Genomic DNA, 17,991 nt, shown 5'->3' on the forward strand with positions numbered 1-17,991 from the left:
ATTCCCAGATTCATTTAGTCTGATATGTTCTTAGAATAATGATGCCAATTTAGATCTTTAGACAGGTACTTGGAATTAAGATGTAGAAAATGGAAAACCATCCAGTTAAGAACATACTTAATGGTATAATTTTAGTGGCTGAAGAAATTAATATTTAAACATGTGTACATAAAATTTTAAAATTTGTATGTATATGTAAAGAAATCCCAAGAAAGTGTGGAGAATGCTTTATTTTATCCCTGTGCTATCAATTTTATACTTGGTTGACATTCAAAATCACATCTATATATAATTCACTAAATAATTTTTTCAGTCATGTGTTAGGTCTTGCAGTCCAGTGTAGACATGAATGAGGGTAGAAGGTTATGTTTCTCTTGCATAAATAATACAAAGGTTTAGAAAGTTTCAGTTACAGAGGCACTTAATTGCATCTGCACAATTTTACAACCAGTCTGGTGAGGTATTACTGGGGTATAACACATGCAGGAAGAACAAAGGCTGACTTTGGTGTCCTGAATTTAATTTTCAGGAATGATAGGCATAAACTCCCCTGTTTTTTATAGAAGAAGAAATCAGAGGCTAATATACCTATGTATTCAAAGATATGCTTTTGTAATGCAATGTGAAGTAGATGTAAATTTAATAAATTCATTTGATTTTACATAGTTGCTGTTACTTGCCAGCCAACTGCTCTTCACTTCTTAGAAAGCATCCTTACTAAAGGAGTACTTGGACACTAAATTCTTTAAGACAGTTTGGCAGCTGCAGAAAAAAGTATTAGGACTTCTTTCACATGTCTTTTATAACTTACTGGTTTGAAAGGTGAGGATTTTCTGGGGGGTTGGTTTTGGTTTTGTTTTTTTGCTTTGGTTTTGTTTTTTTGCTTTGTTTCCACTTGAGAGATGCTATCTTATATGTTGATAAATACAATTAACTTTGCATAGTGCAGTGCAGGATCTTATGTAGTTAACATATGCTAAACTTTACATTAAGATTCCTTTTGTGTCCTGGCATTGTCTTGTTTCTTGAAATGTATCTTTGTTTTCTCAGTCTTTTGAGGAGATTGAAAAAAGGAGCAGAATTTCACCCATGTGCAGAATTATCCATGTCTGGGAAAAAGATTACTTTCAGAATGCTTTCCAGGAAAAGAAAAACAGATGAGGAATAGTACTTTATTTATTTATTTACTTTTAGAATTTTCTTAAAGGGCAGATTTATAAGGCTCCATGTTAATGTCAGCTGTCAGAGATTGGGGAATGAATTTTCATACTCAGGTTTCATTCCTGTGACTAGTAAATCTGATTTCATGTAGCCTTTCCTTCTGTGTTAAATTATTGATACTCTGATTTTTTTAGCAGTAAGATTTGTTTATACATGAATATGCCTATACATGAATATATATGTATACATATATGTACTATATATATATATATAGACTAAAAAGAATAAGCTGAAAATGTATCTACTATATACACAAAAAAGAATGTTATGAATGATAAAATAGTGTTTTTAGATGAATTTTTCTTCCATATTTTCTGTAGCATGTTTGGAAAATAATCTCCACCATTGTTTGTGTCTTTATACTTAAGGATAATCTTTTTTGAAAGGGTTGAAATCCTAGAAGATTCAACCCTACAAGTATTTCAAAGATACACTTTCAAGTCCAGAAACTTTCAACAGGAGTATTTTGAACATAATCAATTGAAAAAGCAGGAATTCTGGTGATATTTTTGGAACAAAATTCAAAGTTTGCAACTTCATTGGTAACATAGGATTTAGAACTGAATTTTACCACTCCCTTTCCCAGACAGGATAGCAAGCTTGAACAAATTGTAAAAATCCATTTATGTCTAAAGCAAAACCATATTCTGATTATTCCCCTTTAGATTTGCTCTAAAAGATTATTTCTCTGGTGTCAGAAAAAACCTTTTAGAGAACCACTGTGCTTCCATTTTGGATATGAATTTGGCTAAATTAGGCTAAAGCAGTGTATTTTTTTGATAAGACCACTAATCTTTAAACAACAGATGTACATAATTCCTAATTTAGCTGAATTTTAGGAAGGCTTTCCATGCTGTACCACGTTCAGGTGGGACAAGAGTGGTAGAAGTGATGAAATATTGGCCAACAGAGGAGCAGTGGAGATAGCAGGGAGAAGAAAGATCAGGTTGGCAAAAATATTGGTGAAACATCTGAAGACCTGATACTGCAATGAGGCTTATTCCATATTGCCATTGCTCAGCTTGCCAGAATTTGGAGGCACTCATCTGAGATTGGGGTCCCTGGTGATGATCCTGAATTCTGAAGTGAGAAAAATGGATCACCTAGGGTAGTACAAAATGCAGGATTATGCCCCTCTGGACAAAAAACCCAAAACTTTTTAGTATAAAGGTTTAGGTAAAGCTAATAGTGTGTTAGAGGAATGCTATTAGTCACCAATAACATGTGGCTGTAGAAAATTTGATACTAAAATGTATCAGGAGAGAGATTTGGTACAGAAATTGGGGAATATTTTTTATGAACTCTGAGCTCTCGTCTGAAATGCAGTCATCCAACTTCAAAAAAGATGAATTCCAGATAGATAGCAGAGAGGAAGAGGAGGGGTAGGGGGATGATCAGGAAAATAAAATAACCTTCTGATGATGCTAAAAGGGCTCAAATCTATCATTGCATTGTGGTTTCATTTGCAGGAATCATTGCAGCCAATTCGTTTTGCTTATCACTGTTGTGAAATGATGACATTTTTCCTTCTTTCAGCTGTGATATATTGGCTAAGGAATAGTAATTTCCAGTTCAAGGATGAACAAGTTTTTAAACAACTTTGATTGTTTACATGAGGTCATCTGACCAGACTCTAAAATGCTTTAAAAAAAATCTTGTGTTTTACCAAGGTAGAATTGGCAGTTTATGCTCAACATCTTTTAGCTTAAATGCTATATGACAATTTAGTATTATTTAGATGTCAATGTCATACTCTGGTATTTCAACAATTTGAGTTTGTTTTGTGCACAAAAATATGTAGAGGTTTCTTTCTCCTGGCTCCTTAAAAAATGCAATCTATTTGTTTTTACATTACAGTTCTGTTCATGCTTTTCTCACATTTGCTTTTTTGAGGAAACAGAAGGAAGGAAAGGTTTCATTCTGAAAAAAATTATTTAAATTATTTGAAATGTCCTTTTTTTTTTTTTTTTTTTTCTTTTGCTCAGCTGAACTTTTGCTTTGAGCTTTTGAGTATGGGAAACTTTTCACAGGCTACCTGAGTCGGAGTATACTGCACTTTCTAGGGGCATCGATGAGATTTTTTGCATAATCTTTATAATAATACTAACAGAAGTTGGTCTGCTCTGTAGATGCTGCACATCATATTGCAGGTTTCCTTCCAACCTGCTAGTATAAATTATAATAGCAGTTCTTTATTGTTTATCAGAAATCTTGAAAATACTTCACAAGTTTCTGTGGGACAACTGTCATTATGTTCCCTTGGGAATTTTTGGAAGAGATCTTGCTCCAAAAGGTTTTTCCAGAAATTGCTCAAGTTTCCTGTTGTCCTGGCTCTAGACTCCATCAAACTATTTACTTTTTTGTGCCTTTGTGGCATGGTGCTCCTCTGACTTCTTGCATAAAAACACTTTTCAAATGTGTTAACAAAATGTTGTTTTCTTGCAGCTAAATAGTTTCCTCACTTCTCTACTGATTCTGTTTCTTTATTATGATATAAAGTAATAGTTTTATTTCTCCAGCATATTTTTCCTTTTAGCAGATAGTACATTGAATCAAGTTGATAAAAAAAAGCCTCTGCAAGACTTGGAGGGTCTTGGAAATCAGTTGAGAGAGCTGTGGGTGGAAGATTTTGTTGTGAGGAGTCAGATTTGGCCTGTGTTCAGCTCAGTTGAGGACACTTTATTCATTTAGTCCCCATATCTTGGCTCTTACTCTTGCTTCTTGGAGGTTGCATGGCTCTTTCTCTGAAAGTGGTTTTTGGGAGTTATTTCACTGCTGATTCTTTTCCTGAGAGCATCCCTTGCATCTCTGACAGTGTAAGACCATTGCTGTGATAGGGATTGTTTTCATATCTGACTTCACATGGCTTGTTTAGTGTCAAGGCTGTGAGGAAAGCAGCACTTATCAGTTTTGCTTTATGTTGCTCATGCAGATGCTATCCTGTCCTGAGGAACTTAGTCCCAGATGGAATATAATTGAGGTAAACTAGTAAACCTATAGCTTCCAGATGGATAATAAATAAATGCAAGATCAGATCTTGTCATGTCTCTGACTTTCTGCTAGATGATTTGGCAGACTGGATTCAGTAAAAATATTTGGCAAGGTAATCTCTGTTAGAAAGTTAGGCAGCCTGCAACTGAAACTTGTCTGATTTCATTCCTGCATAACTTTTTATTTTTAATTTACCATTTAACCTCTATTGATATCACTGTATTTATGAAAAGAATGAAATTGTTATTTTTATTTCCTTAATTCCAATCTCATGCACTGTTTTGCAGTATTTTTTGGGTCTCATTACTTGCCTTAAACTATTCAAAAATTGAAAATATGAGGTGAAGGTCTATAATTCCTGTGATTATTGAAGTTCTTTAGAGTAAAATACCTTCTCCAGTTCTACCTAAAATACCTAAAAAATGTTATTGCAAAGGTGAGATAAGTAAGGAGTTACTAGTTTTGAATCTCAGATAGTCCTTTCAGTCTTTTGACAGAAGTCTCTCTTGATCTAAGTAGTCTTTCCTTGTCTGGAATTCTTATCACAAGCCAGCACAATCTCTGGAAACTACTTTGGAATTCTGTTTCCAGCATAAAGAAAGAAATATTTTTGCAGTGTCTAGGATGGCCAGAACAGTTGCACTTTTGTTTGAGCAGGAGCACAGTCTGCTTTTTGGTTGAGGTGCTTCATATCAAAAAAATATCAAGTCTTGCCATTTTAATAAATAAATAGATGTGATAGATTATTTCACAGAGCAATTATTTAAAGGACTCAGAATATCCCTGAATTTCATCCTGCTCACATTTGCAGGGGAAATAAGCAAGAGGGCTGCCTTGCCTTGCCTTGCATGGCTCAAAAGCCAGAGGCAGTGGCAAAGTTCTGAGTTCTAGAAGGGCCCCAAGGACTGTAGGTTTGGCTTGAGGGAAGCAGACCTGTAACTCTGCCTGGTACTCAAGGTCCTCATCAAACCAGCTGATGTTTCCTGTTGTCCAGGAGATTATGGAGCCTGGCCTCTTGAGAGAGAGAGAGAGAGACGATTTTCAGCTGTTGTATTTGGAAACTTTTAGAGGTGAATTTTTAATTGGAGGGATTACAAGTACTTGAAGCTTATTCCCTCTTGTGAAAAATGCAGCAGTTTTCAAAGAAAAGGCTGTAACCTGCTTTCTGGAAGAATGTGGGCAGGAGAGATACAGGAGTCAAAATGTCATATTTCATGAAGAAAATGCTTTGTTGTATTTAAAATAAGCAATATATGTTTAGTGTATTATTTTAACCTTCCCTCTGTTTGCCATATTCTTATGAATAAATGACAATAGTGCCCAAGTTGTTTTATGTCACTCTGTGAGCTGGCTGTAGATTCTGGAAGATAAGTCTGTAGTTGAGCTGATTCCAGCTGGACCTGCTGATGTAGGAATGTCTTATATTCCAGTAGCTGACACAACCAGGTGCTCCAGTTTCAGAACAGGGTGAATCATGAGATTCTTCTCTGTGAGATGTGTCACTCAAAAGATGTGAAATTGAGAGAGAGGCTGAGGACACAACCCATCCCTAGAAGCCACAGCACAGCCTCTCTAGCTCAGCTGGAGAGGGGTTTTACCTACAGGCACCTCCTTTATTCTGAGTAGGTTGCAAACATAAATGTACTTTTTGAAAATCACACATTCATTGCTGTGTCAACTATTTTTAATGACTGAATCCTACTAGTAAAAAAAGTTAAACAGAAAACCAGTTCATGTAAAAACTCTATTTTTACCATATTTCAAATTAATGGATATTTACTGATGATTCTTTCATGGAATTCTACACTTTTTTTTTTCAAAAAGCAGTTGAACACATTGGCTTGACTTTAAAAAAGAACACCATGACTTTCTTATTAACTTTCTATTAACCCGTTATAGTACAATAAAATTTGAATGTTACTGAAGACAGAAATTTCAAAAGTTAAAAGCTTCTAAGATTGGTAGTTTTGTAAATTGATTTTAAGTATTTTGAATTTATAACTATCATTATGTTGCTAAATAGCGTTGAATCTGGAATGACTGAATTCTTTTTGCAGTAATTCAAAGGTATTATGATAGCTATAGTTTTATAGTGAGCATAAAAATCAGTGAGGTAAATTCAATGAGGTAAGGTTAGTGCTGGAAGTTTTATTAACAAAAACTCTAAGTATTAGCACATGAGTTACAGTTCCCATGTGTTTTCCAAAATTTACTGGAACTAAACTGAATATTAAATTCTGAACTTTGGACAAGTTGCTTTAAAGCACTTAATTTTAGTGGTAAGAATAAGCAAGATATAAATTAGAATAAACCAGCTGGTAGGCAGTTGGCTGCATTGATAAGGTGCATGGGTGAGAATTCCTTGTGGCATATGATGTTCCACAAGGACAAGCTTCCTACTGCCTGAAGGAACCATTAATATGTTGTTTACAATCTCTGGTTCAGCTGAAACCTTTCCTGGTGTAGTTTGACCCATCAGTTTACCAATCTTCTCTTTTAAAGAGCAGCATAATCTGGACTGGTGGATAAGATGAATATAAGAAAAATCAAGATTAATAAGTAGAGCTGCCAAAGCTGTTGAGGATGGAGGCTGGGGAGTTTATGAAAATTATTGGTGTCATCTTCAAGGATTGAGTACAGTGATTTTGAAGTGTTCCAGCACTGAGTGCTTCTCCTGCCCTTGTACTGAAGGACTGAAGGCGCTCGTGACAGGGATTCTGTCAGGGGAATGGCAGGAGTTTGTTCTCCTGATGGGAGCAGCCAACACTGGCCTGTGTTAGCAAAACATCGCCTGTTGCTCATTGTTTCCCTGGACTACAAAGTCCTCCCCTTGGGTTAGTTCTTAAATACTGAAGTTGTAGAAATAAACAGTAAACTAGATTATACTTAAAAGAATATAAAGCATATAAATTATCAGCTGAATTAAAATGTGAACTAGAGCAACTTAGAGCATTAGAGGAGTGAGAATGTTTTTTGAGATAATGCCTGAAAGTGGAATTTTCTTCTGTGAAGTGAAAAAGCTAGCAAGCTCACTAGAGTTTCAATTTGGAAGAGAGTGTAAAGGATATTAACTGTACAAAATTCAGGTGTCTGCAACTTCAAAATGTTCTGCCTTTTCTGCCTTGAATTTTACATACATCAGATGTTTTTGATAGAAATGAATGGATGGCTTGCCAGGTACAGCTGTTGCTTTGAAAAAGGTAATCTTTATCACATCAGACTAAAAAATGAGGGACAAATATGATGAAGAGGTAGTTTTCATTATGCTTTCTTATTTTAGAATAGGGGGTTTTTGGGGTTTTTTAAAATGGCTCTGGAGGGTACAATTGGGACACATGATATCCTTTCTATACTTGTAGTTCAGTTCTCATATTTGCAACAGGACCCATGTGAGAATGTGCTGTCTGTACTAATAATTCAGTAGTTCTGTATGGAAAATCAGAGTGACAGCTCTTTTATTCTAGGTTTAAATTGGTTTTCATAGTAACAGCTTAGAACTTCCCCGAGATATATATGGGTGCATCAACACAAGAACTAAGATCTTTAATAGAAATTTGTTTTTTTTTTTTTTTAATCAACTGAAGGTTTTCCTCAAAAGATGGCTGCATAATATACTAAAAGAGCAAATAATAGCCCAGCAAATGTCTACAGGGCTGTGGAGGCTGTAGTGATGATGAGGAAGGGGGAGGAGAATGATGGTGCAGAAGGGAAGGAGCAGGACTCTTGGGCACAGAGGTGAATTTTGGCTGCAGTGTGTGCAGGAACAGGGCTGGCTCAGGAGGGGATTAACACTGGGTTGCAGTTTTTTCTCATTACCCCAGCTGTGGTACTACAGCACACTTAGGACTTCAGCAGGACCTTCAGGTTTAGTTTAAAAAAAATACAGTCAAACATTTGCTTTAAATGTGTTCATTTATGATGGTAAAGTAAATAATTCTTCACAGTGAAGCACAGTAGTGCTGCTTCATATTTTACTTCCCTGTGGAGCTCCTTAGCACTAAACCACTTTAATAAATAAGATATGTAATATGGCATCTAAGTTAAACAGTTAACAGAAAGGAACTTCAAGGAATAGACATCACTACTGAAGCTGGTCATGAGTGGCGGGTGATGACATGAAGATTAATAAAGTTTGACTTTGAATTTGGCAATTTTTGCCACTTACATGAACTCTTTTTTTCCAAAAGTATAACCCAATTCTAAAGTTTTTACAGTGTGTAGTATGTTTCCAGAGCAAGTGACAGAGTTTATTGTACTAAATAGTAGAAATAAGTAGCTGCTGAGGAAAAAGAAGTTAGACAAAATTAAAAAGCAATTTACTTGGAGAGGGGTCTTTGAAATACTTAATGTGTTAGATATCAGATCTGGTTTTGCTTTATTTTTCTTGAAAATTTCGGTGTTCTTCAGACTGCCAAGTTTTACTAGTAAATATACTGCAAGAGCTTGGAAGAAATAAGTGAAGGACTCTTAAAATGACATAGTGTTGAGTGAAAAGCCAAAGAGAGAGATTTTGTGTACAAGAAATCCTTATCTTTTCAAATATATATATATATATATATACACATATATATATATATATTTTTTTTTTTTTTTTTGCTGTAAAATGACCCAAATGCAATTTCCTTTCAAATCATACTTTAAATGCTTTAGGTGGAAAAGAGGCAGTAACAAAATGGCAGACATTCCTCATGGTGTGCTGGCATGCTCCCTCTAGAGTACTTCATTGTTGTGTTATTTTTGGGAGATGCGATTTCACAGTACCATTTTCAGGGAAGAGACAATTTCTTACATTGGAAAATTCACCCTGGCCAAAAATGAAGTAGTATATTTTGCTTCTGGTTGTCCACAAGATGAGGACCTGACTTAAGAGCATTTTTGTTTTCTGCCATCTGGAGGTTCTTATTTGACTTATGAGATGATGTCATACACCCTTAGTGCTGAGCAGATAGGGAAAGGTCGCCTGCAGTTCAGGCTGAGGTAGTTTTGTTTCCTATTGGGAGAAATGTAAAGTCTTGGTTTGTGGCTGCTACAGGCAGAAAGACCACTTTAGGGAAGGAGAATATGACTGATATAACTGATGTTCTCCTAAACCTCCACATGGCACTCCTGTGAATAGAAAATCAATCTGCACTCCCAAGACCACCCACAGTATGAGTTGTCTGTTCTCTCTCCCAGGCTGGCACTGCTCAGAGTTCTGCCTCCACTTTCAGAGTGGCTCCTTGCTGTGAATGTTAGTTTGGGGATGATAGACTTATTCCATTAAAATACTTAATTGTGCAGGTGGATTTTTGAATTAAAGTTCTCTGCTGTATCAGTCTCAAGATGAGAAGATGTAAGAAACTAGATATGTATTTGGCAGATTTTTTTTTTCTTCCACCCAAGGCTGTGGTGGACATACTGTGCTCTTTCCTTCCCAACTCTTGCGCTGTCCTTGTGTGAATATGGGTTGAAAGGATTGAGACTCTTTGGCTGTTTCTCAGTGCAGTTGAAGCTGCACTTTGGTTGTGTTTTAAAGACTAAAGGAGGATTTGAGTCTGAGAAGCTGGAGTGAACAGGAGTTCTGCTTCTGTTTCCCACACAGGTTGTCACTGGGCATTCAGAGCCATTTGCTCATCCTCTGCACCCTCCTTGTGCTCCCAAGTTTTATTGCCTAAAATCCCCCCCATTCCTCAATTGAATTTAGAGAGCCATGCTCACAGGGTCTGTAGGAAGAAATTTCTGAAGAAGACTGAGGACTGTCTCCTTGGCCCTTGGTGCTGGGACTGGATGGGCAGAGCAGAAAGGATTGACTGAGACACTGCTGAGTTCAGCCAAGCAGGACAAGCTGCATCAGACCTGTGGCAGCTGCTGAGTTATCCCAGCCACGGGGGAATGGTGTCAGAGCTTTGTTTGTCTGGGGATCCAATCACCTCCAGCTCCCTTGACTTGAAGCTTTGGGCTCCCGCCTGGTATCAGCTGGGAAATGAGCCTGGCAGTGGCTGATGGGGAGAGCTGCTTTTGGAGAGCTGCTCCAAGGTCCTGACGAGCTCCTCAGCTGCAGCTGGAAGCCCCAGCAGAGATTTCTGTGATTTGACTTCAGGGATTGCTTTCAGCCGTGAAGCAAAGAAGTGATTAAGTATAAAGAAGATGTGGTAATGAGATTCAGATGAGGTCTTTTATGTTTATAGAAAGAGGTCTGAAAGCTTACTGCTACTATTATTTCTTGTTTTCTAATTGAAAAAGTCATCTTTGAATCCCTTACTGCACGCTGCTTGCAAACTGAGAGATCCTGTTACTGTAATATTGTAAAAAAAGTCTTAAAAATAAAATAAATCTAGTGGAATATAAATCTTTTTTCCAGTGTATAGAAAGGCAATGAGCCATTTTAAAAGCAGGAAGAACATACATTTTGAGATCCAATAGATCATCTAAATTGGTCCCAAACCAAGTTTTAAAGTGGCATTGAAAATAATTTTGCTTTGAATAAATTTAGTGTTACAAAACTCAGAATATACATAAATATAGATTTGATGATTGTTTTGCACTTTGATATTATTCTGATTAACTAGAGAACAAATTGCTTAATAGAGGAGATCCTTTCTGACTGTTCCATCTGCAGAACTAAAAAATGCTAAGCCTCCATTTATGCCCTTTCAGTTTCTTCCATCTAGCTCTTTATTATGAATTAACCTTATGCATTTCTAGGAAATACAAACTTTAAACTCTTGTTCTTTATTTTCTAAAATTTGTATGCTTGAAATTTGGATTAGTGAATCAAATATTTCTCACTTGCCTGACTGCCTGCAGTTGTCTTGTAGATGGAGAATTATTCTAAATTGCCACATCATACATTTTCAATCCAAAGCTTGACTTCTCAGTGGTGAGCCTTGCAGCCAAAGAAAGCCTGTGAGTCCACTTAATGTGAACACCTCATGGTTCAGAGGTGCAGAAAAAGCCTCTGTTCAAGGAAACCTGTCTCTGTAACAATAAATGATTGCACTCCCTTTATCTTATCTCTCTGCTTTCCATGATGTTTATTAGCACTGACTGAATTTCGTGGGTATGCGTTTTCTTGTATTATTTTATTTGCAAATCAGCTTTCAATAATATGAAACTCACAGTGAAACAAAAAGTCTTGGTTTTCAAAAACTTCAAATATGATGAAATCTGTTATTTTCTCCGAAATATTCCCCACTCTCCAGTATTTTATGCTGAGATCTGGTCAGCAATTCATTTGTAGCTGCTTTTCTGAACCAGTATATATAAACAGTGGAAGTGTTGCTGAAGGCACCAATACATGTCCAGTGTGATTCTTGTAGTAATGATGGTTAAAGCCAAACATATTCTCTTGCTTTAATGAATTGAGATCTCTGCTATTTTATTACTGTTTGAATTGCATCAAGAGAATAACAAATTTGTGCACTTGAACATTTGCACAGCAAGAAATGAGAAAATCAAGGGTTCTTATACATTCTGGGGTGCTGGAGATCCTTTGTGTTGTCGATGCATGATTTGTGGTAATTGGGAGTGGGGCTGTGGCTGAGCCTCATCATCCCCAGTGGGCACAGCTGTGAGCAGCAGGTGAGCAGCACTGACAGCAACGAGCCATGGAGTGCCCAGGGCAGTGCCCAACCACCAAAGGGAGCAGAGGGCACACAGGTGCAGGGCATCAGCAGGAGGGGATAAAAGGCTGGGCTGAAGAACAGGAGAGATCTGCAGATGGTTGAAGCCTTCTTTGGTGTTGGTTGTGCCTCTACCATCTTCCTGCCACTTTTGGGTTTTGTTTTTTCTTCTTTTTAGTATTTCAAAAAAAAAAAAAACACCTCACCAGTGATGTATGCAGAGTGTTTTGCTTAGGAAAATCCTTGAATATCCCTTATTTTGTTTATGAGGATTTGTGATTACTGCAGAGAAGTAGTCAGACCCATTTTATAAGAGATTTTTGAAATAAACACTGGAGAAAAGTGTAACAAGTAAAACAATGTCTTAGAGTTCAGTTTGGAAAATTACATAGAAGAGAAATAAAAAATTTCTTAAGTGTGAATAAAAGAGCATTAGAAAAAATATGTAATGATTTCTATTGAACCCTAAATATGTTTGATTTACTTACTGTAGGTTGATGCCTTGCGGTTACGGTTAGAAGAAAAAGAAACCTTTCTGAATAAAAAAACAAAACAACTTCAAGACCTCACAGAAGAGAAAGGAACCCTTGCTGGAGAAATTCGAGATATGAAAGATATGTTGGAAGTAAAAGAAAGAAAAATTAATGTCCTTCAGAAAAAGGTAAGATCACTCATGAAAGGATATGTTGTTCAACTTTTGAGGCTCATTTAAAGGAGATACACCTGTTTCTTAAAGTGTATTGCTATTAATATATTAAAAAAGATGCAGAGAATCTCTAATAGTAAAATTTTCTAATAGAAAATGTCTTGCTTTTATCTATGGGTGCATTTTTATAATATCAAATAATATATATTATATCAGAAAAATGTTAGATGCTGCAGTTGTCACACAATTATTGGAGTTAAAGGAAAGTACTAAAAATCCTGATAAAACTTCTTATCCCTCAACATAAGGGATTCCAGTATCCTTATGAACACTGATTACTACTTTCCTCTTTCTAAATAATGTAAATAAAATGTGTAGGTCTGCTAAAGGATCAGGATACTGTGTTTTTAGCCTGAAGGACTTTCTTTTCTGGGCAGAGAGGAGGGGAATGGAGAAGGAAAGTTAATTAAATCAATTATCTGCTTTCCTTATGGTCTAAAGACATTAAGAAGGGAGGCTCCCTCCAAGCAGCCAAATTATCTTTTTTCTAATTTTCCACATATTTAACTAACTGCATTTACTCTCTTTGGAAGTGGGATTCAATCCATTATAGCTTTCACCTGGGGGAGTGGGGAGGGAATTTCCTGTAGAGGCAGCTCTACAAGGGCTCTGCAGAGAGGAGTAGAGTGTTCATTTCCATATCCTTTCTCACACTCGCCAAAATATTTATGCTACCAGGTGTGTACAGTTTGTGTCCTGTGTGTCACTGTTTACCATATAGAGATGCACTTGGGACCATACAGAGAAATGAAGAAAAAGTTTCTGGCATCATCTATATTTTACTCTTCTCCCCTCCTTTTACAGCCACTCAAAGAATGTCTACTCCTCCTTACTCAATTATTATGTAGGTAGTTCATGTTACTGTGGTTTTCCTCCAGGATTCATACAGGGTTCACATGGTCTAGTTGTGCTTCTGTCTGCAGTTGCTTAAGTACCAAATTTAAAAAGCCAAGTTCTTATTTTCCAGAAGCTGAGAGGGCTGCTTTTTTTTTTTTTGCTGGGATGTAAGGCCTATCAAAGCTGGAATATAAGTACTCATCCACTTTAATCCTATTTCTGAATATTTGCCTTGTTAGCAGTGCTGATCATGTAAAAGAAAGCAAACTTCAGGGCTTTAATGCTGAATGCCAACTAGTTTTGGACATTTCTTGAGCATTCTGAAGAATAGAATGCATATTTTCTTATTGTTTGCATTCTAAAAAAACCTCCAAACCCCTCAACAAACCAACAATTTACAATTTCTCTTGTACTTATGTCTTGAGGAAATGGTTCAGTAAGAGGAATGTGTATTCAGTGATGAAAATTTCGTAATGAGTAACTATCACAGAGCTATCAGCACTATCTGTCATGGCTTTGTCCTCAGAAATCTGCAGAAAAACACTTTTCCTGTTTTTAAGAAATCATGGCCATTTTATTAGGGTGTGCAGATGGTCTTGCATCTTTTGCACTTGCTTCTTAATGGACATAATCATTCTCAATCTGCTCTTTCTCTCCTCATGAGATCATGGAATAAAATATGCCATAGCCTCATGAGCTCTAGTATGCAAAGAGATAAATCCTGCTAACAGCTGGGTGGAAAATTGGAGCTAGTACTGGATTGATCTTTTTAAAACTGGAAGTAGCACTTCCAGTAGCGTTTTCTGTCTTGGAGGTTTTTATTTCCTTTCATTAGGGGACTTGTGAAATGTAGTTTTTCTGCTGTAGGCCGAATACTGGGTTCACTTAGAGGATGAATTTTGACGATTATTTTTAAAAAAAGTGAAAAGTATTACATTTACAGCACAAAAGTTACGCGTAGATTTGCTTCTCTGAAGCATTCTTTATAACCACATTCTTCTAATGTGTAGATGCTGAAAAATACTAATGCCAGATTGTCATAATACCATTATTATATTTATAGGAGAATATTCACTCACAGATCATTTGACTAAAGAGAAATTTGATTGAAACATTGTCCTGCTCTGCTCACCCCTCATTTGAGTAAATCTAGAGCATGATGCTTTAAATGATGCTTTCAGGGTTTACTTTTCATGTGCCTGGTGTACAATTCTGAAATAGAAAATGCTGTATGTCACCAATGCAAACTCAGGCTTTTACATTCACTTGGAAAAAAAACCGAAAAAACCAAAACAATCTCCTTGTCTGGTTAAGACAAGTGTGCAGCTTCATTTTGGCAGTGCTTGTTAGATCATGACTTCTCTTGTTTAGGGTCCTTGAACATTCCAGTGTCCTTGGCAGCAGATGAAATCTCATCTCTGGGTCACAATACTTGTATGCAGAAGGGAAGGTGTTCTAGGTAATGGGTAATTTTTTTTTTCGAGAAGCTTTCCTGGCTCTTTGCCTTTCAGTTGTAGATGACTTTACCCTCAGCAGATGAGGTTGTGTCCCAGGGTGTTCATGCCTTGGACAGTCCACGTGTTCTGGCAAAGGGAGCACAGCTTCTTTTGGAGCACAGGCAGATTGGTCATATGTTAGTTCAGAAGTATGTTGGACTGTGTATAGTACTAATTACTAGTACTATAATATTTGTTATTGCAGTATTTTGGAACAGGCCCTTTTCAGGGGTTTTCAGAGTGTAGTAGTGGATGCTGTGCTTTAGGAAAAAGATTGTCCAATATACCTGTTTTCTTTCCAGTTTTGACAATATGCCTTTCTAATTGCAAGCATAACTAAGATAGAGAAGTATTTAATCTATCCTAATTACACTTATTTTATCCTTTATTTTAATCTAATGATAATTTCATGTTTTACTCCTTTCTGGATTGCACATGACTTTTGCTTTCCTCCAGTTTTTGCTCATTGTGTGAACTTTTGGTCACATCTTCCAGTATTGATTTCACTTTGGGATGGCAGCTAGACATGCCTGTGTTGAGCATTTAGAAACTTGTTCTCATTGTGCACATACATGTGGAGAATTCAGGGAGGGGAAAGCAGTATGGGCCGTTTCAATGACATTCAGGAGGTGGAACAATGACTGGGCCTCCCAGTGGATTGCCCTGTGTTTACATACCCTCCCTCATCTAGGACTGCTCTGGTTCTGCTCACTCTCCTGAAAGCCCCTCTGAAAATCAAGGAAGTGCTTCTAGTTCTGTGCAGGTTCTGTCTGGACATCAGCTTCTGACTATAATATTTTAATGCTTGCCTCCATTTTCTTCTTTCTACTCAGGACCAAATTTTATTCCCTTGTATTTTTGTTTTCTTTTGATATGAGACTTGTGAATAACCAGTTGTGTTCCTGCCTTCAGTTGTTGATGCAAGATAGATGGCTACATCTCTCTTCACTCAGCCTGAAGTACCTCACTCAGCCTAAAATAACATTTGTTTTAATGGTTGTATTCAAGTAACTGAAGAAGGAAGAATTTGTGTAGAGTGCCTAAAAATATTCCTGTCAGTAATAACCTGCAAGTGAGTAGGAAGGAATATGTAACTTGGAAATATGCAATTTCTAATCTGTATTCCTTCTCTTATATGAATTATCTGCTGGATGGAAAAAAAATTACAAAGGAGATAAAACCAAACACTGAAAAACTCTCTTTGGAAAGTGGAGCAGTTCCTTCCCTTTTCTGGATAGCTGTCACACTGGGAGGGAAGGACAGTTTCTGTTGAGTGCTCCCTACAAACGTGGGGAAGAATCAAACCCAAAACAGCTGTGGTGAGGCCCATGGGAAGCCATAGAAATGAACACAGGGTAACAAGATGCAGAAAATTGATTGGACTAGATAAGGATCTGATCGTGAATTGTCTTTCTGTGTGGAGATTTGGGTGTAATTTTTTGACCAAATTGAAAAACTGCTGCACTATTCAGTATAATTTGCAGGCTTAAGGGAGGCCCAGCACTGGAGCAGCTTGTGTTTAGAGGATTTGGATCAAGGTAGATTGGCATGGAGTAATAATAAACTTATGTCAATGTCAGAGGTGCAATATTACTTAATATTTCTTTCTTTTAGAACCTTTGGCACCACTGTTCCATTTTAGTGCCAGTAAAGCTGGGTATGCTGTTTTAATAGCCTTGTTTAACCTGGCAAAGCTAGTCTTACACCTCATATCTGTCAGTTTAGCATGCAGAGGGGCAGACCTCAGAAATCTTTATGTATTTCTTACCAGAACGTTCCAGTTCTATGAATGTGGCCGAGCTGTAGGCTGGAGGACAAAAGTGCTGAGCTGGATGACGTCCCTCTGCTCCCAAATTTCACCTTTTCTACAGTAGGTAGAAATGGAGTGTTTTGTCCTCTAGGAATCTACAGATACTTGAAAAAACTCCAGTTCTATTCTCTGAAGTAGGAGTCTCAGTGATGAAAACAGTAGCTGTTGAGACAAGAGCAGTGTACAGGATGTAGACCTGGATCATATTAGGACAACAGCTTGTGGAAATTCTTTTGTGGGGACTATCATAAAAGAACACCAGCTAAAGGGGGCTAATATAATACTCTGCCTTGACTTGCTACATAACTTTTCATGTAAAATGTTACAGTTTCCATCTTTAACAGTTTAATCTTTGTGATTGATGAAGTGCTACATGACTGAGGGCCTTAACCTACCAGCTAATTAGCATTTGTAGGAAATGTCATAAAGTCTTAGTTCTCATGTAATAATTGCAATCTGTACCTGGAGTGGCTGGACTATGCACTTTAGGTGATATTGTCCAGTTTGTGTTAAATTGTATAGCACAATTAATTGAATGCATTGCTGTTGGCTGTCTTCTTAAAAAAAGATGATGTACACGTGGTCAGGTTAGGAGTGATTAGTGTAAACAAAGGAGTCCTACTCTTGGGCTGGGAAATTTGCACCAGTATTATTGCTTGGTGCAGGCTACAAGTAGAAGGAGCAAGCACGTTGCTGATAGAAGATGCCTTTGGAATTTTTTTTTCCCATAGTTTAATCAGCTGGGAGTGTGTTTTCATATTCCCAGGAAGGGGTCAGGGCATGACAAAGGACATTTTTTATTGACTATGTCAAATTCTATCAGAACACTGTAAATAGGCTGTTGTGTGAGCTGGTGTTTTGCAATCACAGATCAGAGATCTGTTGTAATTCTGGAGTCAGATGATAAATTCTGAACGAGTTGTTCTGCAAAATAGAGCAATGTTCTGACCATAGAATTAGGTGTTGAAAAAATATAATTAGGAAGTCTTTCTGGTGTGGCATAAAAATTTTGATGTTACAAAACTGCTATGGTGACTATTAACTTTGGTATTATTTAAGAATTGAATCTTTAATAGTACATGTTCATTTTAAGAGTACAGTGTTCAGTGTACTGAGTATTAGAAAATTGTACTTTGCTGGCTGCTAAGGCTTGCAGCTTTGCCAAATCATGAACACTTTCTGAACAGTCTGAAAGTGAAATTGAAATAAGTATAGTCAATTGTTCATCCAGGGTGGTGGTGTAACTGATCCAAATACATTATCAGAAAAATGTGTCTTCAAGGATTCTGCACAATCAAATGCAACTTTTGGACTATTAGGTAACCACAA

The 17,991-nt window shown here is 36.9% G+C and overlaps 1 protein-coding gene across 12 annotated transcripts in view; it reads left to right on the top strand.

The window, feature by feature from the left end:
• Positions 1–17,991, top strand: part of ERC2 (ELKS/RAB6-interacting/CAST family member 2) — a 404,850-nt gene that overhangs the window by 107,381 nt on the left and 279,478 nt on the right. For all 12 annotated transcript variants that reach the window (XR_008483247.1, XR_008483246.1, XR_008483248.1 and 9 more), the window contains one exon: positions 12,307–12,474. Coding sequence is in view for 1 of the 12 variants with exons in the window: in XM_054280975.1 (XP_054136950.1) it covers positions 12,307–12,474 (168 nt within the window). In the remaining 11 variants the exon portion in view is untranslated. The remainder of the gene's footprint in view (positions 1–12,306; positions 12,475–17,991) is intronic.

Source organism: Melozone crissalis, unplaced genomic scaffold (assembly GCF_028551555.1).
Source record: "Melozone crissalis strain CALT ecotype California unplaced genomic scaffold, PUWL_Pcris_2 ptg000029l_1, whole genome shotgun sequence".
Classification (NCBI taxonomy): domain Eukaryota; kingdom Metazoa; phylum Chordata; class Aves; order Passeriformes; family Passerellidae; genus Melozone; species Melozone crissalis.